A 22,571-nucleotide genomic window follows, 5' to 3' on the forward strand; every position below is an offset into this window, starting at 1 on the left:
TAACCCTATGTATATATATACATATAAAATTATGCACCTATTTGAAAATGTGTATAAATGTCATGGATGCAAACATGCAATGGCAAAGCATATCCTTTTCCTCTCATTCTAAACCAAGGTTAAGTCTTAATCTTTGGAGTTTAATTGTCCCAATTCAGAATCTTTAATCCACCTTTGAGAGATAAAATTATCAATTTTACTCACATCACTTATTGAATCAATTAATGTAAGGGCAATTTCATTATATTTCTCTTAAAAATAGTAAATTGTGCTGAAGGATATATTGAGTCAAAAATTATAAAAGCCTAATAGAAGAGCCTGAAAAGTCACTCCCCAAATTCACAAAATCTCCAGTACCAGAAATAAGTATATTAAGAAGCTACTATAATTTCACTTACTCCAAAGCTACTACACTTTCTGGTAGCTCATCCATCACTTACGCAAATTACTATCCGAGATATAAATCATTATTTTCTATAAAAAAAAATTATAAATGACTTTCCCGAAAAATATATTAGAAGTCGTGATATCAGCCTAATGATATTTTTCTATAAGTTCAGCTAAGATAGTCCTTGGAGTATACATAGAAAAGCTCTTCAGATGCAATTTGACTCCTATATTTTTTAATTATATCACCGCCAAGTTTGTTCTCATACAAGTATGTCTTCATTTTTATGATTAATTTTCATAGTTTATGATATAATCATGAAAATTGAATTCGACGATTAAGTGAGAAGTCTTCGGGATAGAGCATGAGGACGTTGCCCAGGGCGTCAGCAAGTGGATATTCAACACATCACAATTTATGCTCGATCTTAGCCGCACTAATCGTCGGTGCCATCTTACTCTTTACCACCATCATCTCGGGCGGCAACAAAGAGGACTCTAGCCACCCCATCATCTATGGGGGAACATCCCCCCATTAGAATCCTCGTCGTCTCCTCCCTTGTCACTCTTGCTCTCTAAGTGGCCTCTCTCCTCACATTCCTTATGGTTCTCATGTCTCGTTACTAAAATAAAGAGAGTTTAGAAGAAGTCTACTTAGACTCACGTCTCTCTATACTGTCATCTTCACTGTGCTTATCTCTTCTTATGTTGAGAACTCATTTAAGGTGGAGAAAGAGCTCAGATATATGAAATTTGAATCTATGCATCCAATGTCATTTTTGTATTCGATGAAGTGCTATCCTGAAGAAATATTTACAATGGCACTCTCAATCTATGCAAAAAAAAAAAAGGCTCTTCCATCGTAGCCTCGTGCGTTCATATTCAACCAATGGCACTCTCAAACGAAAGTGGATTCGGGTATGTGTGAACTGCCAGAATCGGATCCGCATCCATATCCGTTACCCATTTCTTACGCTTGATCTCAGCTATTGGAAAAGTAAAACAACCTCCAGAGTCCAGAGTCCAGAGTCCAGAGTCCAGGTCCAGCCCACAATAATCGCTGTCTTCTGGTTCTTAACCAAGAAAAGATAAATATTTCCATTTTAACCGAGCAGTGGAGAAAGGCTGTGATCATCGCACCTCGTCGTTTCTCAACCTTCTCCATTTTCCCATCTCCCACGATGGTAACCGTGGATTTTCTTGTTTTTGTTTTGTTGTTATTTATTTTTATTTTCGATCCATTTCTCGGTTGTTTGTTGAAATCTCTGCGGAAATTTAGATCGAATTGGTATGGTTTTGGGCAGATCCGGTTCATTCTGCTGCAGAATCGGCAGGGGAAGACCCGGCTGGCGAAGTACTACGTCCCTCTTGAGGACTCCGAGAAGCACAAGGTCGAATACGAGGTTGGTCCGGGCTTCTCCTCTTCTCTTCTTGGAGGGCTTCAATTCCTTGTACTTGTGATTTTGGGTTCCTGGGAGATTTGGATTTGATGCTGAACTTTGTTTTTGATCTGCAGGTGCATCGGCTGGTGGTCAACAGGGATCCCAAATTCACCAACTTTGTTGAGGTAGGAGACTTTATTCTCTGAACCCTTCTTTTACCGGTTCTTGTTTCACCGACATTGGAGGAGGGGGCTGATGATTTCTTATGTACGGTACCTCACATGTGAGGAATTCGGGAAATTTATGGGGAAAAAGACAATTAGTTGTGATTTCATTGGGAGCCTAGAAATAGGTTTGAATGAGTAGGAGCAAGAGAAGTATGAGGAAACTATTTTGACTAAGTTGATAGGAAGACAACAATGCGGAACCTCTATTGTGTAAGCTTCTTTTTAGATATTTTTGAACTGCGTGAGAGATTTACTAAGATCAGATAGGATTAATAATCCGAAAACATGGATTTAGGAGAGGGAGATCCAAGTAAGTATAGTCTACTGAGTTTTAGGAAACTCTTTCCTTAGAATTAGAGTAGCCTTTAGTAGGTAAGATTGAAAAATTGAAGATTCGTAATTCTGATACCAAGTAATTATTGGATAGCTATATCAATATATCAGTTCTCTTATGATATAGTTTTAGCATTATTCTTGGCATTTCATTCGTCTGACACATGAAGAACATAGGAAACATTAGTGTTTTGAATCTTGAAAAGTTATGATTGTGATGTAATATTAGACACTAGAGACAATGTTCTATATTAAGATAGAGGACCATCTAGGGTTAGATTGATTAATGGAGTAATTTATTTTATAATTCAGAATCAATGAATTGAAGTACATTGAATCTATTAAAAATGGGTTTACAATATGATACTTATCATTCTCTTGGATTTCTTTCCTCAATTCAACTGCAATGGATAGCTTAAGTGTGAGCTAGAAGGCTTTGTTGTAGTAACGATGCTTGGAATATTATACTTGGAAAGCACATGACCTCTATCTCGTTAGATTCGACTTTTCACCTAGTTTTTGACTTGTGGTTTCAAAGACTAATAGGAGTAGATGGGTGGATAGAATTCTTTTACAGCCTTGGCACTAGGCGGGTGGTTAGGCAGGCTTAGAGAACTCAAGGCGACTTAAAATTGATAACCCAAGAATGCATTATAAGTCTAAATTTAAGCATACAAACTGAAAGATAGCCATTAGCATTCATCAAATTAGGAACATCTACTATCAGTTTCAATGTTTTAAAAAGCATGTGGTAGGTAAGTAGCAGCCAAGCGATTTCATGGCTCGTCTAGGCATCATGGTGGGTGGTCTAAGCCCAAGGCAGATCTCAAATAAAACTTACAAATATTCTTTTCCTAACTTATCTATCTAATATATAGTCAAATAGAAAGGACAAATTAGACAAATTATTAGCATTCAATACATGCTAGATATAATCAACATATTGCATAAAATTTTAAAAAACATTTGCAAATGGCATTTTAAAAGTTCTTTTGAAATTCAAACTGTGAATAAACTAGTTTCTCTTTTGCATCTCAGTTAGAAGAAAAAAGAACAACTATAGAAATACCCAGTGCATCTTGTAGTAATTTATAGCCCCGTATGCAAGAATTTCCCACCTTGTTACCACTATTAAGATAAGATTATATCTTAATTACAAATTCAAAAGAATTTTACTATCTAAAAATAAAAATAACAATAAAAAGAGCCATATATGGATTGCCCTTAATAGCAAAAGTAATTAATTTTCTTTTACTTAAATTTTACAGAGTAGAAATCGAGAAAATAAGTTAGTTAGTTAACTTATATTTGGTTGGGTTTAAAGTAGCACTGCCATTTAGCCCACCCTGGGAGGTTGCGATCTGCTAAGATGACCATCTCAGTCAAAAACATTTTTTAGACAGCTATGGCGAATCCGCAAGGCAGCCTACACAACTATATTTCTTTAAACATCGACTAATTTGAAGTTTGATGACTTGATCCTTAATAGAAAAATGATATGTAAAACGGTTAGGGCGGATACCTAGGCACCATCTAGGCAGTCCTAGCCTCCTCACTTAGCTTTGCCTAAAGTGGGTGCCTAGGCAACCAAGGCGGCCATTTCTTTACAGAATTACCTGTGTTGCCTCATCCTTGACTTAAAATGGTTATAGATGATAGGATAGTATCATAATTAGCTTATCTTGGACCATTGTTTTTAACATCCTAGATGATCGTCTTAGCATGCTGTATCATATTTTAATATATAGATTGACTTTGAAAATCAATATTATTGTACAGGTTGATTAATAAGTGAATTCTAATAGCTTACTATAGTTCTTAAATACATTAGTCTAATATATTATTTTATATTTGTAGGCTTTAATTTTAACTTATTAATTTTCTTTTATTTGTTTATTTTTTAACTATCTTGAATTCTGGTCGTCCGTCTAGTGCTTAGGCACTACATAATCCCTAATTTGCCTGTCTTTGAAAACCTACAGACTTTTGAAACCTTGTTTTGGATAGAGTTCTTTCATGATTATGAACTCTGTCAATATCTTAGATATCAATATACAATTTGATGTTTTTGTGACAGCTTTCATGCAGGTTATTAATCTAAAAGTTATTTTTCATTTAAAAGAGCAGAAATGTTTTTTATGCTGGAAATGATGGTCTATATATTGTTTTCATCTTTGTTTCTTTTCTTTACTGAATGTGGATTTTGTCTTGCAGTTCCGTACACACAAAATCATTTACAGGAGATATGCTGGACTATTTTTTTCAATGTGTGTTGATATCACTGATAACGAACTGGCTTACTTGGAATGCATCCATTTATTTGTTGAGATATTAGACCACTTCTTCAGCAACGTGTGTGAACTTGATTTGGTCTTTAATTTCCACAAGGTATTGACTTGTTCGTGCGCAATTTATATAATGTCATCTTAGCTTTATTTTACTGCCTTTTCAAATTGTCATGTATACTTCTAATATACTCAAATATCTTGGACTTATCCTTTTTGTTGCTGTCATTTTCAATTTCACAACATCCTTTTTAGTTTTTAAACTGTATGTAACCAGCATCTCAACTTCAACTATACTACTACAAGAGAAACTCCATCTCCATTATGGGCTCTAAATGAATTTTAAGTAGGTCTGGATGATAGAACTTGAGATAACCGTTAGTTAGCTTGTATATGCATATAAATTTCATTGGTCATTGTTTAAACTTGATGCTTGTTCTAAGATCAGCAAATGTAACCCAAGTATTGAGAGCGTCAATTCATAGGTTGTGATCCTTTTCCCTTGCATCCAAGAAGTCATAGGTGAAGTCATGAAAACAACCTTTTCAATAATGTGCAAGAGGCTCAGGCACTAGGATTACCATTTTGATATGTTGCCCAAGTATTACGAGCAGTGATCTCTCTCTCTCTCTTCTCACATACAAACATCCCTACAGTTCCCTTTATTCTCACAGGTGCCCTTGGCCCTTGCTTGTATCTCTCAATAACCAAGCCTATCGAATGTTGGATTGCTCTTTTAATTTTTACCTCTTGTGTTGATATTGCTGAGCACTCAGAAACCCAAGTTTTCATTTACTTGTATTCTTAGTACATGGTCATCTCTCAAACTTCCCAGCTAAATACTTCTTCAAGATAACGTTTCAATTGAAGCATCTCTCATTTCCAATGGGATATATAAAATACAAAGCTTGTGTTCATCTCAGCTCAAGGCAATCATGGTTGAGTACTTCACCTTGCTAAAGTCTACTACGCCTAATCTAGCAAATACTCTCTTAGTATCTTCTCTAGCTTCTCCCTCTTGAGAACTTAGCTGTATAACTTTTCCTTTCTATTCTTTCTTGGGCCTAACAATTTGAACTCATCTCCCATACAATTCTCTCTCTTCAATCAATACTCTGCCTTTTAAGTCATAATTCTTGCAGTGCTTTGCTAGTTCACTTCATAACTTATCTTTTTTTGCACCATCTCCTTTTGAGCCAAGCATTGCTTTACCTTCATTATACTGAAGTTTAAGTTAATCTAAGAAATTACTCAGCTAATATTTTAGCTGCTTTTTATCTCTCTAAGTTCCTCGAGTCTCTTCTTTTTTTCCTTGATGTGGCCCCTTGCAATCAAAGATGTCATGGGTTCCAAGTCTTGGAAACAACCTCCTACCTCCTGTAGGCAAGAGCCATCTTAAATAGATAAGACATGTTGATATTATCCAATTAGATATTATCTGGTAGCTTCACTTATGACTTGTGAGGGATATGACCATTGTTTTTAATTGGTTTATGTTTGACCTAGAAAGACTAGGAGAGTGGAAAAAACTATTATACCTCTCTGTTTTATTGAACTGCAACATATGACATGACTAACCTACAGTAAATGGTTATCCCTACTTGCAAGAGAGATGGAATGATTCAACTTTTCCCCTCTTGCATTGATTTCATACTTATCAAGTTATAATTGCATGACATTGGTCATGCTATCCGGTGCAGACGTGATGACACATGTATGCTAAGAAGACTTACTCTCGCATATTTGTACTGCAATATTTTCAGCGTAGTATATTGCATTGATTTTGGATTTGTGAATAGGTAGATAATGTAACATACCAAGTATCTGATTGTTTAGAATTACTTACAGTTTAGGAATATCTCTGTGATGAATATTGTGAAAATTGTTTATACTTGTTGATTACTACATAATGTCCACTTACTATATGCTTCTGCCTCATGCAGGTATACCTTATACTGGATGAGTTTATTCTTGCTGGAGAGCTACAAGAGACAAGCAAGAAGGTGAGAGCTGTAATCAATTTGAGTTCACGTTTCCTTTGGATTTTCTTATTTAATTGTCTTTATTTGCCAACTGTGTACATATGGCTTATTGCTATGATGATAACCTATGTTTTCACCAGCAAGCAACAAATGTGGTTCTTCTTGTGTAGAATCCACTTGAAATGGAAAGAGTTCAATGAAAAAATCTTCATGTAAAAATGATCGACAACAAAAATTGTTGTTGTTGTTCATCTATACATAGAATAGTGCTTATGAGGGAGAAAGATGACAACTTATGTAGGGGCTTCTGCATATCGGAGATACAGCAAAAGTTGAAGAACCAAATGATGCTTTATCCTGTTAAGATATTTTGTTTGATTTAGGAATTTGTGATTTCCATTTTTCCGTTATGCTTCTATCCAATTAATTTGTCTGTCTGAATTTTAAGATACTGGCGTTGTATTTGTGTCATGTTGCTTCAGTTTCGCCAAACTGTAATTTTCTTCTTTGCATCTTTGCAGGCAATCATTGAAAGAATGGGGGAATTAGAAAAGCAAGAATGAAATATCCTTTGGGCACAGCAGATGGTTGGATACCCGAACCTCACATTCTTAGTAACTCCCATCATTGATTTCTTTCTTCCCATCTCAGAAGCAGACATATCATGTATCAAAAGAGGAGAAAGATGGACTATAAATAGTTTGTTGTGTGCCTTTTTTCCTTAAAGATTGGTATTTCGTCGGAGGATCCTTTTTTGGTTATTATTTTGAGAAATGAGAAAGAGAATCTTGCTTTAGTTGTTCGCCTGTACTCGATCTTAAACTCGCTCTATTCTGCTGTTCTGCAGCTGATGGATAATGCCTTTCTTGCTCTCAAGACAAACAGATTCTTTTAGTACTTTTAGATTGCAATATCAATTAAGTCAGAAGAGCAAACATTTATTTTTTCTCCGACTGGAGTTCAAACATTATTGGGGTTTACCCAAACCCAATATATCTTGCAATAGATAAGAGTAAATGTCAATCTTTTTATAACTATAGCCGAGCGTTTTGTCAGATAAACCTAAGATAAGTTTAATATTATAATATTTTTTGGTTTCAAGTTTTTATTGTAAAATCATCCAATTTTACTGTTTTTTTAGATCAAATTGCTCTTGCTTTATTTTCACGTAGGGGAGAGAAAGTTTTGCTTTTATACAATACGTTTTTCAAAGAAAATAGTATCTTTTGAAATTCAATGGATTAATGTTATTATTCTTCTATCTAAGGAACTTCACAAAGCTCGTAAACCTAGCAATCAGATGTACATTTTTTTTTAATTACAATGGATTACGACATTTTAAAAAATATATTTATTTGGTATTTTGGTCATATTGTTATCATATGAATTGCGCTCAATATTATTTTAGATACATTGAGAAATTATTCAATTCTCTCTAACTTTATTAAATGCATTTTGTAAAATATTTATGAGATTTCTCCAACTTTATCTCTTATAAGGTTTTATTTTTTCGGAACCTTCAAATTCTTTGGAAATGACAACTTAAAAAGGCAATATATTGATAATTGATGTAATTTGTTACTAAATAATATGTTTTTATTCACTATTTTAGTTATATCTTTTTCGTATTAACTTCAATTGATATTATTTTGAATGTATTGGAAATTTTATCCAATCCTCATAAGTTCATTACAAAATGACAGTGCCATATATTAATAATGAGGGTAATCAATTATAAAATAATGTAATATGCTTTTGTTTACTGTTTTGACCATGTAATATGTTTTTTCATATGAACTTCAATCGGTATTATTTTGGATATAATGAAAATATTATCCAATCTTCTACAACATCTCTCACAAGTATCTTTAGATTCGTTCTTTGTTGGGTTAAAAAATTTGTTGTAAGATGACAACTTAAAAAACTAATGTAATTGGTTGAAAATAATATAATTTGTTAAATAATTGATGTAATTAGCTTTTGTTAACTGTTTTGGCCATATATTTTCAATATAAGATCTAGTTAATATTATTTTAAATGCGGTAGAAAGCTACTCCTTTACAATTTCATCCCTCACGAAGATATTCAAATTCAACGATTAAAATTTGTTAGAAGATGACAGCTTAGAAATATAATATAATACATTGAAAGATAGGATATTTAAATTCGACATTTTAGGGGCTAAAAGTTAGTTGGAAGAGGATAGCTACAAAAAGAATTATACATTTATTTAGTGTTTTGGTAATCACTTTCAGATCAAAAGGATAATCATTTTGAAGAGAAGCCTAATCGCTGAGTCATTCTATCCTATGTAATCGCTTGTTAATTATATGTTAATATTTGACTAGGTGTCCTAAGTAGCTCTTTTTTGTTGAGTTAAGATTCCTAGCTGATCAATAATATCGTTGAGTTTTTTGTTAAGCTCGGATCCATATTGCTACTATTAGAGTCACTAAATTCACTAGATTTACTTAAAAGATAGGCTTTATCTCTACGTGTTGGCATACACTAACATGTAATAAATAAGTTTATTTATTTTTCATAGTCACTAAAACTTAAACAAAAAAAAAAATCTAGCCTAATAAGATGTAAATATCCACAAAATATCAACTAAATGCAGTTATTTTGACATAATTAATGAGATATGCTATGTAGGTGCAAAAAATTCAGATTAGAATAAATTGATTAAATTTAAACTTTCTAATTAGGAGATTCGAGGACTAATGTGAGGACGAAATAGTTTTGCAGAAAATGTTTTGTTTAGTTAATGCAAAGCCCTTTAAATTTCTTGTTAAAAATCAACGTATTATTTGTGTGCTACTCAACACTGTTCTTTTTTCAATATCAAGATTGAGAGCCTACAAAGTAGTTTAGGTAGTCTCACCCTTACAGATTTGTGGACAGTAGGAATTGATAATAATTTAGAGACGAAACTAGACGAGGATAACCTTTAAATATCTGTTACTATGGAAAAGCTTATTCGACTCTCTAAAGACAATGTTTGATCTCTGACTCAGCCTGTTCTTTTCCCCTATCTTTTTTTGTACTTAAATATTTATTCGTTATGGACTAATCCAAACATAAAAAAATTATAAAAATTTAGATAGTAGTAGCCTCATGAGTTAGGGTTTTAATGACTTTATTTTCACCTAAATCAGATGTTAGGATGAAAATGTAAAAATAGAACAATAGAGATAGGTTAGAATAGGGCATAACGGTAAATATTTGACGATGTAGTGATTGTCGGACGGTGGCGGATGGCCAAGGGTGGTGGTTGATGACCGTAGGGTAGAGTGGCTGCTAGAGAAAGGTGGTGGCTAGGGTTTGAAAGCTTTGGAGGTTCTACAAATATGATCTACGTCTAAAAAAAAAGTAAAGACGATCTAAGGGCTACGATAAATACAATAATAAAAAAATAACTAAACTCAATTAATTCTCAATGCTTGGATGATTAATAAAGAAATCCTACACTTCTATATATAGAGATGGAGTACAATGAGTCCTACTTGGACTAGCCCTAAAGGCTTATACGACTCAAACTAGGACTTGTCTTAGAGGCTTATATGACTTAACTAAATTTGCCTTAGTAGCTTACATAACTTAATTGAACTTGTCTTACTAATTTATATGACTTAATTAAACTTACTTTAGTAGCTTAAATGACTTAATTAAACATGCTTTAGTGACTTATATAAGAGATTAACATGACTTAGCTAAAGCAGTTTTCCTTATCCTTTTCGGATTGTTTCTTTATTCTGCCACAAATAGAATCCGGATATGGAGAAACCTTGAATACAAAAGTTGTATATCAAGATGTCTTCGACCTTCTCCAAGTGGTTTCATAATATTTGGTTGACTGATGAATATCTGCAGAAGTTAACTAAACCAAACTTAGCTAATTAAATAAACTCTAACTAAACTGCATAAGAAAAATAAATAAGATAACTAGACTTGATCCATTGAGCCCAATCTCCCTTTAATGTGATCCGATCTGACCCGGTTCACATCCTTATTTCTTTTTGCTTGCTTCTTTCAGGATCGGTAAGTAGCAGCTGTACTAATAGGAGCAATGGACGGTGGTAGTAGCAGCACCGGTGGAGGTTGGTAGAGTAGCATTTGTTGTAGAGTCAATGATAGCGGGAGGCTAGAAAGACAAGTGGGTAGAGGTTGCAAGCGGCGTCCATAGCAGCACTGGTGGTAGTGGGGTTGCCGAGAAGTTGTCAAAGTGGTGTCGATGATGAGCGATGATGGTGTGTAACGATAAAGGAGTTTACGACATCATAGCAACAATCAATTGCATGAAGGATCTATTAGGGAAGATTGGCAAAGCAAAGGATATGATATAGTTATCTGAGATGATGTCGACCATATGGCTAATTGCATGGAGAGATGATAGTATGGCTAGCGAGAACACAGATAGAGAAGGGGTAGAGGGGACTCCATGATGGTTGTCGAGGAGCTTAGAGTAGATGGTAGGAGGTTGAGGTGCTAGTAGCTGCATTATCGATGGAAAGTGTCAGCATGGATATAATTTTGGTGAGGGAATGGTGGAATTGAGTGGGGGTGGGCCAAGGGTTTGGTTTCAATTGGGTTTTAGGTAGAGGTTGAAGATGATAAAGTACTAATGCTAATCGGTCAAGTTTGGGTGTGATTTGAATATGACTTAAGATATTTGGCTAACGGGCCAGGTTTGGATGCAACTAATGAATTTTGATAGGTTCTGGTTTAGTTGGATTAGGTTTGGTTTTTTTCATTTGAGATTTGAGTTTAAGTGGATTTGGGGATAGGGATTCAAAATTTGGGGATATGAAACAGGAGGAAAATGGGGAGTTTGATATTACCGAGAGATTAGGATAGTTTTGGATAATTAGGGATTTTAGTGGAAGGATTAGGAAAAATAGGTATTGTTAAGATATCAAAGGAGGATAAGTTGCAACATTCCAATTTCAAAATTTTGAAATTCAATTATTTTTGGACGTTTTTGTTTTTTTAACTAGGAAGAAGCAGATTAATCACACTGTTGGTGATTATGTATAAAATAATGCATGGACAACTTACTTTTGATGATCGTTGAATCTCCCTTGGTTGTTTTGTGGTGATGATGGATTCCTCTCTTTCGTAGATGATGGTAATCTGATACGACTTGGTTAAATTGGATCCACTCATGATATTGGGTTCATTGAGATTAGCATATTTATTTAGTTTGATTTTGCTTGAGAAAATAAGGTTTTTTGTCGGAGAGCGTTCGAATGCTAGGGACCGGCGTTCGAACGAGCCATGCGAACGCATGCACACGTTCACAAAAGTAGAGAACGGGAGCATGTTCGAACAGCCATGGGCCCGTTCGAACATGTCTGTTCGAACGCCTACACGCGTTTGCAAAGACATAGAACTATGGGTGAAAAGAATTGGATATGAATCAGATATTGCTCAACCCATATCTATATTTTTTATTCGGATATAGATATTTGACGGATAGCAAAAATTAAAACCATATCCTAAGAAAATAGATACCGATAACTTTTGGATACGAATCGGATAGTTTTCGGATACGAATCGAGTAGTTTTAAAATAAATTTTTTAATCTTAAACGGATAAATATCAAATTTTAAATAAATTATGACCTTCCAACTTAGTATTGCTCAAAAACATGCTGCAAACATTCTACAGACAGTATTAGATGTAATTCTATTTGTAAAAAATTTGGAGCAGTGTTTGGGAACATAACATCACTCTATATACTAATTGAGGGATTTGAATGAGATACTGCTCTATAATTGACATCTTAACTCCTGCAATAGTTACCGGTAGAAAACAAGATATGCTAGTAGTTTAACATTTTAGATGTATTCCTGCTCTCCATTTGTAAATGAGTAGCCACAATTAGAGAGTTATGTGCTCTTCATCAGAATTCATTTCCAGACATTCACACAGTAATGGACATACAAATAAACACACACACACACACACACTTCATACAGTGATAATAAAAGAATTCTAATACAAACCTTTTGTGATGCCCCTCCCTCTTTTTCCAAGAATGAATGAGCTGCTCGGACCTTCCATTTCTGTCAAATGACCCGGCCTCCCCTGGCTCTTCCACCGTCCGGGCTAAGTGTAAGAGAGATGTTACAAGAGACCTGGGCATTTGCTCCTACCTAAGGAAAATGTTCATTTGAACTGCTTATAACAATCTGCAGAGAAAACGGAAGAGTAAAAAGAACGGCCCATATTTAGAAAATAAAGGGGAAATAACTATCTAGAACTGGCATCTGCAGGCTTCTCCCATGGGTTTGAGTTTTACAGAAGGTTAAGATCGCCGATTCCTACAGGCTGACCGATGCTACAATTAGCAGTGTTATGTGTTGCTATAGCCTCCTTTATTTTCTGAAACTGCATGGATGCACAATAGAGATTAGAGCAAAATCAATTTGGAGCTAAGTGTTGCCGATCTCGAGGAGGGAGGACTGGAGGAGGCGAGGTTAGTGACGCCGCGACCGGAGAGTTGGTGGCGTCCGTGGCCGATGACGATGACGAGGGATTTTAGATGGAGGCGGCCACGACATTTGTGGATTAGGAGATTTGGGAGAGATGGGAGATGAAAGATAGAGAGGGTAGGGTTTAGTTGGGTATTTATATAAGCGGATAAACGGATATCTGTTATTTGAATCCGTATCCTATAAAATTAACTATACCCATATCCGCATCCGTATCTAGATCCGAATATTTTTGTAAATGGCTATCCGTATTCGTATCCGGATCTGAATCAAATAGGAATTTTCTATCCGTATCCAATCCAATCCGGATCAAGTAGTGGGTCGGGTATGACATAATCCGACCCGTTTTCACCCCAACAGAGAATGGTATTGGCGCGTTCAAACGCGATCGGACATATTTGAACGCACCGCGATAAGAACTGTTGGGCTTTTAGGATTTTAATTTGGTTGTTTGGATCAAAAGGGTGAGCCTTTATAAATATGTGAAGGAAACCTTAATTGGAGTTTATGTGATAACTAGATCAATATTGTTATCCTATCTCCCTCCTTCTTGCTCTAGCCATTAGCACCCTCTCCCACTTCCTTTCTTTCACCACCCTTAGTTGGCCTCCTCTAACTCCTAATCCCTCTCTTCTGTAGTAACTTCTTCCCTTTCGCTTCAAAAGAATTCTCCTAGTATCTATCTAGCTATTGAAGGGCTAACAAGCTAGGGTTTATTTAACCTTTGGTCACTATTCAGCTGATAACTCAAGATCTAGCCATTCAAACCTTGAGATCTTGGATTCATCGGAAAGCTCTCTTCAAGGGCGACAACATATCCAAAATTCAGTAAGATTAAATGTCTAGATCCTCCAAAATTTATTTTGAAAGTCACATTCTCAAATCGGTCCAGAATCGTTATGGATCGAATCAAGCTGATTTGTAACATGATCTCCTTGTACAAATCAAAACTTGCTGATCTCGTAGCATGGTGAAGTTTGTGACGTTTCAGAGTTCTTGGTGCGATTAACTGAATAAAAATTAGATGTAGAGTAGTGTAGAAAACCAATAGCGGGATGTCCATATAATAGGATATTTTCTACGAAATTGAGTACAACTATGGATTAAATGTAGTGTAGAGAAGATGGTGGATGAAAGATGCAATAAAAAGAAAGATGAATAATGTTTCACACCTTCACTCTTAGACAACTATTTTGCACCAAATATCACTGGTAGAGAAAATTTTAAAATTCTTCATTAATATCAAAAGTGAAAATAATAGTATATATATAGATCTTACAATGACAATAAGTAAAAACACCATAAACAAATATAAAATATAAAAATAACTCTAAACACCATATAATAAAATCAAATCTCTACAGACAGAATCATCAACTATCAATGCCTCAAAACCAAATCTTTACAGAAGGAATCATCAACTATCAATGCTATGCTGGTACACACATCAATGCATCCAATCAGTAATGTTCGCAATGTGTAAGGAAGAGGAAAGACAAAAAATGTAACAAAATAGAGATTACCCAATTGGCTATAGTAAATACTTAAAAGAAAGAATAATCTACAAGGAAAGGATCAAATATTTTTGGGAAGTTGAACAAGTTCAATCATGTGAATTCTAAAACATGCGATAAAAAGTCTGTGAAACACTCTACCACTGCATGTCTTTTCTTATAAGAAGGTTGAGCATATAAAGAAAAAACGTAGAAAATAGCTTGCAAATCAACAATCAAAATCATATAGTGGTTTTTAATTAGTGTGCTTTGAATCTAGTTTAGTTGATGTTCCATCCAATACATAGTGGTTTAACATTGGAGCAACTGTTCATATTTTAAACACTATGCAGGGATTTCAAAACAGTAGAAGACTTGGTAATGGAGAATGAAAGTTTTAAACATAATTTTTGTTCCTAATGTTAGAAGGAATTTTCTGTCAGTTTCAAATCTTGATGCATGTGGTTTTAGTTTTCATTTTGATAATGGAACAATTACCTTTTGCCTATCAAAATTGTATTATTGGCTTTGAAAAATATATGGATGACTTATATTTGATTAAATTTGGATCATGTTTGTTCTTAGTCTTTATTAACCCCACTTGTGTGGGGTAAATAAATAGAAATATACCACTGATGAAACAATGTTATAGAACAAAAAACTTGGGCATATTTCTAGAGAAAGAACAGAGAGATTGATATAGGATGAAAGGTGCAACAAGAGCTTTAGGTTTGTTGGCTTTGATACCAATTGATGAACTAAACTAAGATCGTAAATTTTCTATTAACCACAATGGATCATGCTCACATCAATGAAGAACAAATAAGGATTAGATGTACTTACCTGATACCAGAATCCAGTCTTATAATCCCTCAAATATCTAGTTTGATAGAGAGCTTATAAATAAATAAATAAATGCCTACTCCATGAAAGGATTCAATCTTAATCTTAATCTAAACTGAAAGATAATGTCTGTATTAAAATAGATCTTTATCTAATTATATCTTAATAAGATAAAATAATATAATGATTATGATAACTTAGACCATCTAAGAGAAGATTCTGTTATGTATAATTCTATTAAGTTGAGGGCATTCTTACAACTTTGAAACCGGAATATGGTAAGTCTTTGTTAGACAAATTAATATCAAGGTGTACTTTGTTGAATAACTTTAAAATATAAGGTTCACTAGGGATAGATAAAAGAAACATAAGATGCAATTATATTAAATGCATAACATGGTGCTATGCTATATATAACTTTTCTGAAATTTAAATGGAACACAAAATAAATTACCAACTAAACTTAACCCTCCGCCCTCCTCATCATCCCCACCTAACACTCCTCCCTCCTCCCTCCTCCCTCCTCCCTCCTCCCACCTCTTTCTCTCCTCCCTCCTCTCTTCTATCTCCTCATTTCCTCCTCCATTATCATCATCCTAACCTCCCTTGCGGGGATTTGACATCCATGAGGTGTTGGACACCGGGTTCTACACGAGCGCAATATCCCCTGTTGAGGATGCTGGGTGCCCCATCAAGCATAAGATCTCTTCGGTTATGTTGCTGGGATCGAGGGTCAACCTCGAGGACGCAGGCGAGGCTCGAGGATGCCGATGAGGGGCGAGGGTCCCTTGATGGCAGCTCCACCGGGATTGGGTGTCAACCTCAGGGATGCCGGCGAGGCTCGAGACGCCGACGAGGGGTGAGGGTCGAGGACGTGGGCGAGGGTCATGGCCCTATTCTCCTCCCGTAGGTTAACCTCGGGGTCAACGATCAACCTAAGGACATTTTAGAAATAAAATAATTTTAATTAACGGAATATTCTCACGATGTTAATTGAAATCTAACTCATAATATTTTCTGCACATATTCCTTAAATTATAGGGTATAAATATAAATTTAGCTAAAAGGCAACGTGTTATGTACAAATTCGGCTTTTTCTTTTGTACGGTAGAAAGTCGAAACGGAAACGGAAATTGAATCCCAAACCCAAAGGCGAAAACCATTTTTTTTTTTATCTTTTTAAATTTGTTCCTTTCGTTCTCCCTCTGTATTCTCTCTGTATAAACCCAAACAGAGAGGGAGTAGAGAACCCTACTCGAGTCGAGCAATGTCTTCAATGGGGCAGGAGCAGGTTCGTGCATCCCACATCCTGATCAAGCACGAGGGTTCGCGGCGGAAGTCGTCGTGGAAGGATCCGGAGGGGCGCGCCATCTCCGCCACCACGAGGGACTCCGCCGTTGGCCGCCTCCGCGCCTTCCGCAGTGACATCCTCACCGGCCATGCCCGCTTCGACGACGTCGCCGCCAGCCACTCTGACTGCTCCTCCGCGAAGCGTGGTGGTGACCTAGGTAGCTCCTTTCCCCCCAACCACATCCTGCATCGCCAGGGCTAGGATTTTGTGTCGTCAGATCGGATTCTATATTTAGGGCTTGATGAGTGTTAGCATAATATGTGTTCTCATTCATTGCTGGTTGCAAGGATCGGCTCTTTCCCCGATAGAGATGAGGCCCGTAGTTCAAATGACAAAATTTTCGTTTTTGCCTTTGCTGGATAGTATGGCTTGAGGTTTCTCCTAGTCCTTATGTGATATATTATAATAAGTAATTTATGGATGAACATGATCCATGATGTAGGAGGCAAATGGGTTAGTATATAATGATCGATAAGAATGAGGAATTTTGTGTTTCATTTGTTACATCGTTTTAGTCAAATAGATTACAGTGTAGACACGTGATTGATAATGGTATAGTGGTTAGAAATTAAGCTGATGATGGTTCACAGATCGGTAATGGAGTTTTTTTTTCCTTTTGTTCCCCTCTTTTATTTTATTTTTTATGCACAAATCCTTTTTAGATAACTGAACCAAATACGGAGCCCATGGGGATATTTTTTCGCAAGCTGCTGTAAGAAAGTTGCTAGTCTGTCCAAACACATGTCTATAGGTGCTGAAGATTCGAACTAACCATTGAAAGTATTTTCTTCTATGAACTGAAGATACAATCAGTTTTAAGAGATCTAGGATTATGCTTCATCCTCTTTGTTGCTGAATGATTGGATCCTAAATAGTGTCTTGAACTTCTCTTGAGATCTAAAAGCAGCAGTGTTAACTGAGAAAGATATTTAATAGAGGGAAAAGAAGAGAGAGAAAAGAGGAAGTAGAGGAGAGTGGATTGCAACAACAGAGAAGAGGAAAAACCAGCACACAACGTAGGGGATAGAGGGAAGAAATGCATTTGGTGCAATGGATAAAAACTTCCAGGAGATAGTTGGCTTTAGGAAGAAAGATTAGGTCTGAATCTCTTATCACAGAGAAAGGAGAAAGATGCTGAGCTTTGTATGACATAGAGGGAAGTTTGAGGAGAGGAAATAAATACTAAATACGATAAGAGGGTTTTATGTCAGTATCTTTATGCTTGTTATGGTTGCTAATGGGTCTTAATAATAATCCAATTTAAATGGACTGCAATCCCAATTAGTGAAGTACTAGATTTGCTTCCAAACTAGGCTTCTCACAACTTAGAAGACCGTCTTCTGATTTGAGCAGCTAGCCCAATTGGTCTCAACTTGCCTATAAATAAACAGGAGTGGTTGGTCACCCATAATTGTATGTTTGGTTCTTTTCATAATTGCCTATCAATAAATAGGTAATGCTGACGACCCTACACTAAGGGGGTCACTTCTTTACCTAACCGGATAACCAACGACTTAAAATGAGTTTGTGTTGATTATAATTGAGTTTAGGTCATAAGTGACTTGATCTAATCTAATTTGATTGTTAAATGGGGCCAAATTATATTTATGACTTCAACCTATTTGATTTGTGTATCACCCGAATAAGTCATTTATAAATCAAATAAATCTGTTTATAATCTAAAAAACTCATATTAACCTAAATAACCCATGTAACCCATTTAATCTAACTCGTTTAATAAACATGTCATGTTTGTATGTAATACTCCAAACTGTTTATTAAATAAGTCGTGTTCTTGTTCACTTTAATTTGACTAGACCTAATCTGATCAACCCAACATGATCTGATCTGATTGCCGTCCCTATCCTAGAACTAGGAGTATGTAGATTAAAGCTGTTGGCTAGACTATATGCATCTAACGAAACCACTGTAGCTACTTTACAATGCAGTGTTAGGATGGTCAATAGAGTTGAACTAGTCATTTCCTTTATTTATTTTTTTTTTTTTTGCGTAACTTGAACTCTTCCATGGTTCTTCATTTGCATGTATTCCATCTCTGAAGGGTTATTGCATGTATTGCAAAGTTTTAGTTATTTGAAGAGCATATTAGAATGTGCTAGTGCATTGTAAAGCTTCTAATATAAACATATTTTTTGAAACATCCAGAAAAAATCCAACATCCTACTCATCTAATGATGCATTTAAGATGCAGAAGCAATACAGGAATTTAATTGTATGAATTTAAGTTCAACCCAAAAGCTCAGTGGTTTCAGCATATTTATCAGAAAAGAGAATGTGAGAGTTCAAAAGAATTTGATTATTTTTGGAGAGGAAATTTATAATTAAAAGGATCGTCCAATTGCACGCTAAGTTTGTTGTAGCAAGTCGTTGTTAGACGCTAGGAAATATTTAGATACAAATTGTTCATTTTATAAGAACCTCAATCATCCTATGGTATGCTGTTATAAGAGAAGCAGGCATACTATCATTCTCTTGCAGTGCGAAGAATGCACTGCACATCATTTATGGAACTTTGCGAAGAAAGTGGATGCACTTCGTTTCTTCGATATGTAGGCTATGTGATTTTGTGATGGTCATGAACATATCGTAGCAGAGTACCATCAATTTGTGACATTTCTTTATGGCATATCTTTTAATTCCTCGGCTTACTTGCCAATTATAGGGTGTGAACTTCTCGTAAGAGCCTATAAGTAAAATGAAATGGCTTACATGGTTGAATGCATATATGACTTCTATGTAGGAGTCTCAAGAATATTGTGCTTGGCAGCAGATTCTAGATATTTGTTCAAGATTTGTTGGAAATATATTTGTTAAAAAATTTCATGCATATAATTTTAACTTGTTGGATAAAGGCATTTGTTCGAAATCATACATTGGTTTGTAACCATTATGTAAGCTACAGTGAGGTTAATTTCATAACCACAAGATTGTAAATATCTTTATTTATCTTCAACTCTTAAAATTTGTGTTGTAGCATAGGCAATTAGAAGTTTACTCTTTGTTTTGCCATTTTTCCAAGTTCTGTCACTTTCATAGTAATATGCTAGTTTCTTCTACTTGTACTTGGTTCTTGTAACTCTATTACTATTCATGACTATTAACTATGAATTAATGGCATATCTTACCCACACAACAACGACAATTTCAAATATTCAGTTGCACCATAGTTTGGGGCTTTAATTGGAGATATTTCTCTTGCGCTAATTTGTCTATTGCACGCTGTCTTGTAAACTCTTCTCTCCTAACGGGAATTTTGGAAGAATGTAATTACTTATTATACTGATCAGGACTTACACTATCATCGGTTCAGTGGTTATGGTCCACCATATGTCCCTTTTGTCAACATTATGAAATCTTCATAATTTCTATCGGTACATTTTTTTCAACAAGCTACTGAAGAAATATAACCCGACAACAGGAATACATGTGTAATTGAAGCTTTCTTAGCTTAATGATTTATGGATTGGAGAATCAGTTGTCATCATTTAAAGAATGATTTCAAGAGAAATAGAAGGATTAATTGATCCAAATATTTCCAAACATCTCATATGGACTGTTAAAGAGGCCTAGCAATGAACATGAGATGGTTTTCTGAATGTTATGGTACATAAAATGTAAAGATACCTTAGTCTGTGCCAATTCAAATTAGTAGGAATTTTATCTTGCAGCAGACTAGAGGTTCACAAAGTTGTTCAAAATTATGTATTTTTCTTAGAATCACAGGTTTTAAGAGAATTTGATAGATCAACTTGAAGTGCAATCTTTAATTTAACTGAACTGCAATCAACTTCCTAGATTCACCAAGTAATAAGATGGCATTACATGGTAGCGCTGTTGCAAGGCAAATATTTGCTGCAGCATTTTGTTCTAGGAATTTCATGAATTTGTTATTTTGAGAGATGATTCTCTTGTATTTATTCTGTGTCCTTGTGAATTAATTGATATATAACTTGTCTGGCCACATGATTGTTGTTAGCCATGCATGCTTTTCTCTTTTCCTTTCTCCTTTTCTTTAGTTGTACAAGGCATGCTTTAGTATGACTGTTCTGATCCACGCACTGTGTAAACTGCTGCAGGTTGTTTTGGACGGGGGCAGATGCAGAAGCCCTTTGAAGAAGTGGCCTTTGCCCTCAAAATTGGTGATATAAGTGATATCGTGGACACAGACAGCGGAGTCCACATCATCCTGCGAACGGGTTAGTTGCATATTATCCTGGGAGCTGGACAGTGCATGAGCTAGACGTTCGTTCATGAACCTATTGCCTTAATTATGTAATCTCATTGTTCATTTATGCAAGCCGTGCCATTATTATGACTGTCTTGGCCCAAATAAACTTGTACTACTAGATCATAACTGATGCTTAGTTTGAGATTATGTTTGTGGGTAAACATCGACTACTTATCAGACCTATCATTTCCAAAATGGTATCTGATATAATCTTACTTGCAACCAGACTTATTAGTGTCATCTCTTGTTATTGCCGAGGGACACTGTTACTAAATCTATTGGCTGATAGTGCATTAATTCTTTTAGCCTATATAAAATTGGAAGATATCCAATCTACTTAGCTTGGTTGGCTATGGTATGAATGAAGTCCTTAGATATAGGAAACTACACAAAGTCCTGAAACCAGAATAGAGAATCTGCTGCCTATCCTGTAGGTCAGAAGGAGGTTTGCTTGCTGAGGTGAGGATTCTTCTTCTGAATTCAGGACCGGTTTGTGCTGAATTGTTGTATAATTTCTGTTGTCTGATGATGGCCTGGTAATCTTAGTATATGCAAAGTTACGGCATGAGCACGGTATCGCCGGCCAGGTACTTTGTCTGCTATGGCTTACTTAAGTCGCACAATTCATGCATGTATTTCAATATCCAAGTATAAGGTAATAGGTCTTTTGATTGCAAGCCTTATAAGGGCAATAGTACTGCATTCCTAGGACTGGAGTCCCTCATCATTCTTCTGGTTCTCCTTATTATCAAAACGACTAGGCTTATTCCATTCAAGCACTTTAAACTTAAAGCACAACAAAGATGAGCTGCAACTGCCTTCATCAAATTAGAACACCTAAGAGGATGAGCATCAAAAGTCCTATAGATGAGAATGAAGAGGATAAATACCTCAAAGAAATCGATCATTGATCGGAAGTGCTGGATGTTGAGAATTGAATCACGTAACATTGAAGACTCGTTACTGAATTGGCATCCGGATTATCTCAAAAGCTAGACTATGTTTGGTTTGAAGCTAAGCCTCAAACTTGATTAGTTGGTCTTATTAGAGTGAACTTGGTTAAATATAAAAAAGGTAAACAGATGTTTAATTACTGAACCAGATTAAGGGTCCTTGAACTAATTCAAGGGTTCTTTGAACTCAAACAAACAAGGCCAAAAAGTGTTCAGAGAACCTTTCAACTCTGCCATTGTTGCCAACAAAGAAGTTCTACCTCTTGAACAAGGGATACCATATAAGGAGACATACAAGAATTGGGTCTTAAGCCCACAAGGCATCCAATAGAAGAGCGAGTCATTTGGCAATCATGAAAAGGTTAAGACCACAATATGTTTCCCTTGCTATGTCATCAGCACTAGTAGAAATTGATGAACCAGACACTCGGAATCAAATATTACCTAATACTCTTACCTCATAATCCTTTATCTGAAGTGAAAACGAAAGGACGAGAGGATTCAATGACTCTCATTCATGATACAACCACAAATGCGGTGCAAAATGAACTAAGAAATACTCAAACCCAAGTTGTTGAACGTTGAAGGT

At 35.6% G+C, this 22,571-nt stretch overlaps 2 protein-coding genes across 2 annotated transcripts; both read left to right on the forward strand.

The window, feature by feature from the left end:
• The first annotated feature begins 1,410 nt into the window (after nucleotides 1–1,410).
• On the forward strand, nucleotides 1,411–7,398 carry LOC140762913 (AP-2 complex subunit sigma). Its single transcript, XM_073100896.1, has 6 exons — nucleotides 1,411–1,571; nucleotides 1,692–1,790; nucleotides 1,904–1,954; nucleotides 4,544–4,717; nucleotides 6,558–6,617; nucleotides 7,118–7,398. Exons 1-6 carry the CDS (start codon nucleotides 1,569–1,571, stop codon nucleotides 7,157–7,159), a joined length of 429 nt encoding a protein of 142 aa, XP_072956997.1. The 5' UTR covers nucleotides 1,411–1,568; the 3' UTR covers nucleotides 7,160–7,398.
• Nucleotides 7,399–16,628: 9,230 nt separating this feature from the next.
• LOC140761960 (peptidyl-prolyl cis-trans isomerase Pin1-like) lies at nucleotides 16,629–21,286 on the forward strand. Its single transcript, XM_073099522.1, has 2 exons — nucleotides 16,629–16,937; nucleotides 20,878–21,286. The coding sequence occupies exons 1-2, from the start codon at nucleotides 16,697–16,699 to the stop codon at nucleotides 21,000–21,002; spliced, it is 366 nt and encodes a 121-aa protein (XP_072955623.1). The 5' UTR covers nucleotides 16,629–16,696; the 3' UTR covers nucleotides 21,003–21,286.
• Nucleotides 21,287–22,571: the final 1,285 nt, after the last annotated feature.

This window comes from Typha angustifolia, chromosome 7 (genome assembly GCF_048772165.1).
Source record: "Typha angustifolia cultivar Huaian chromosome 7, ASM4877216v1, whole genome shotgun sequence".
In the NCBI taxonomy this organism is placed as follows: Eukaryota; Viridiplantae; Streptophyta; class Magnoliopsida; order Poales; family Typhaceae; genus Typha; species Typha angustifolia.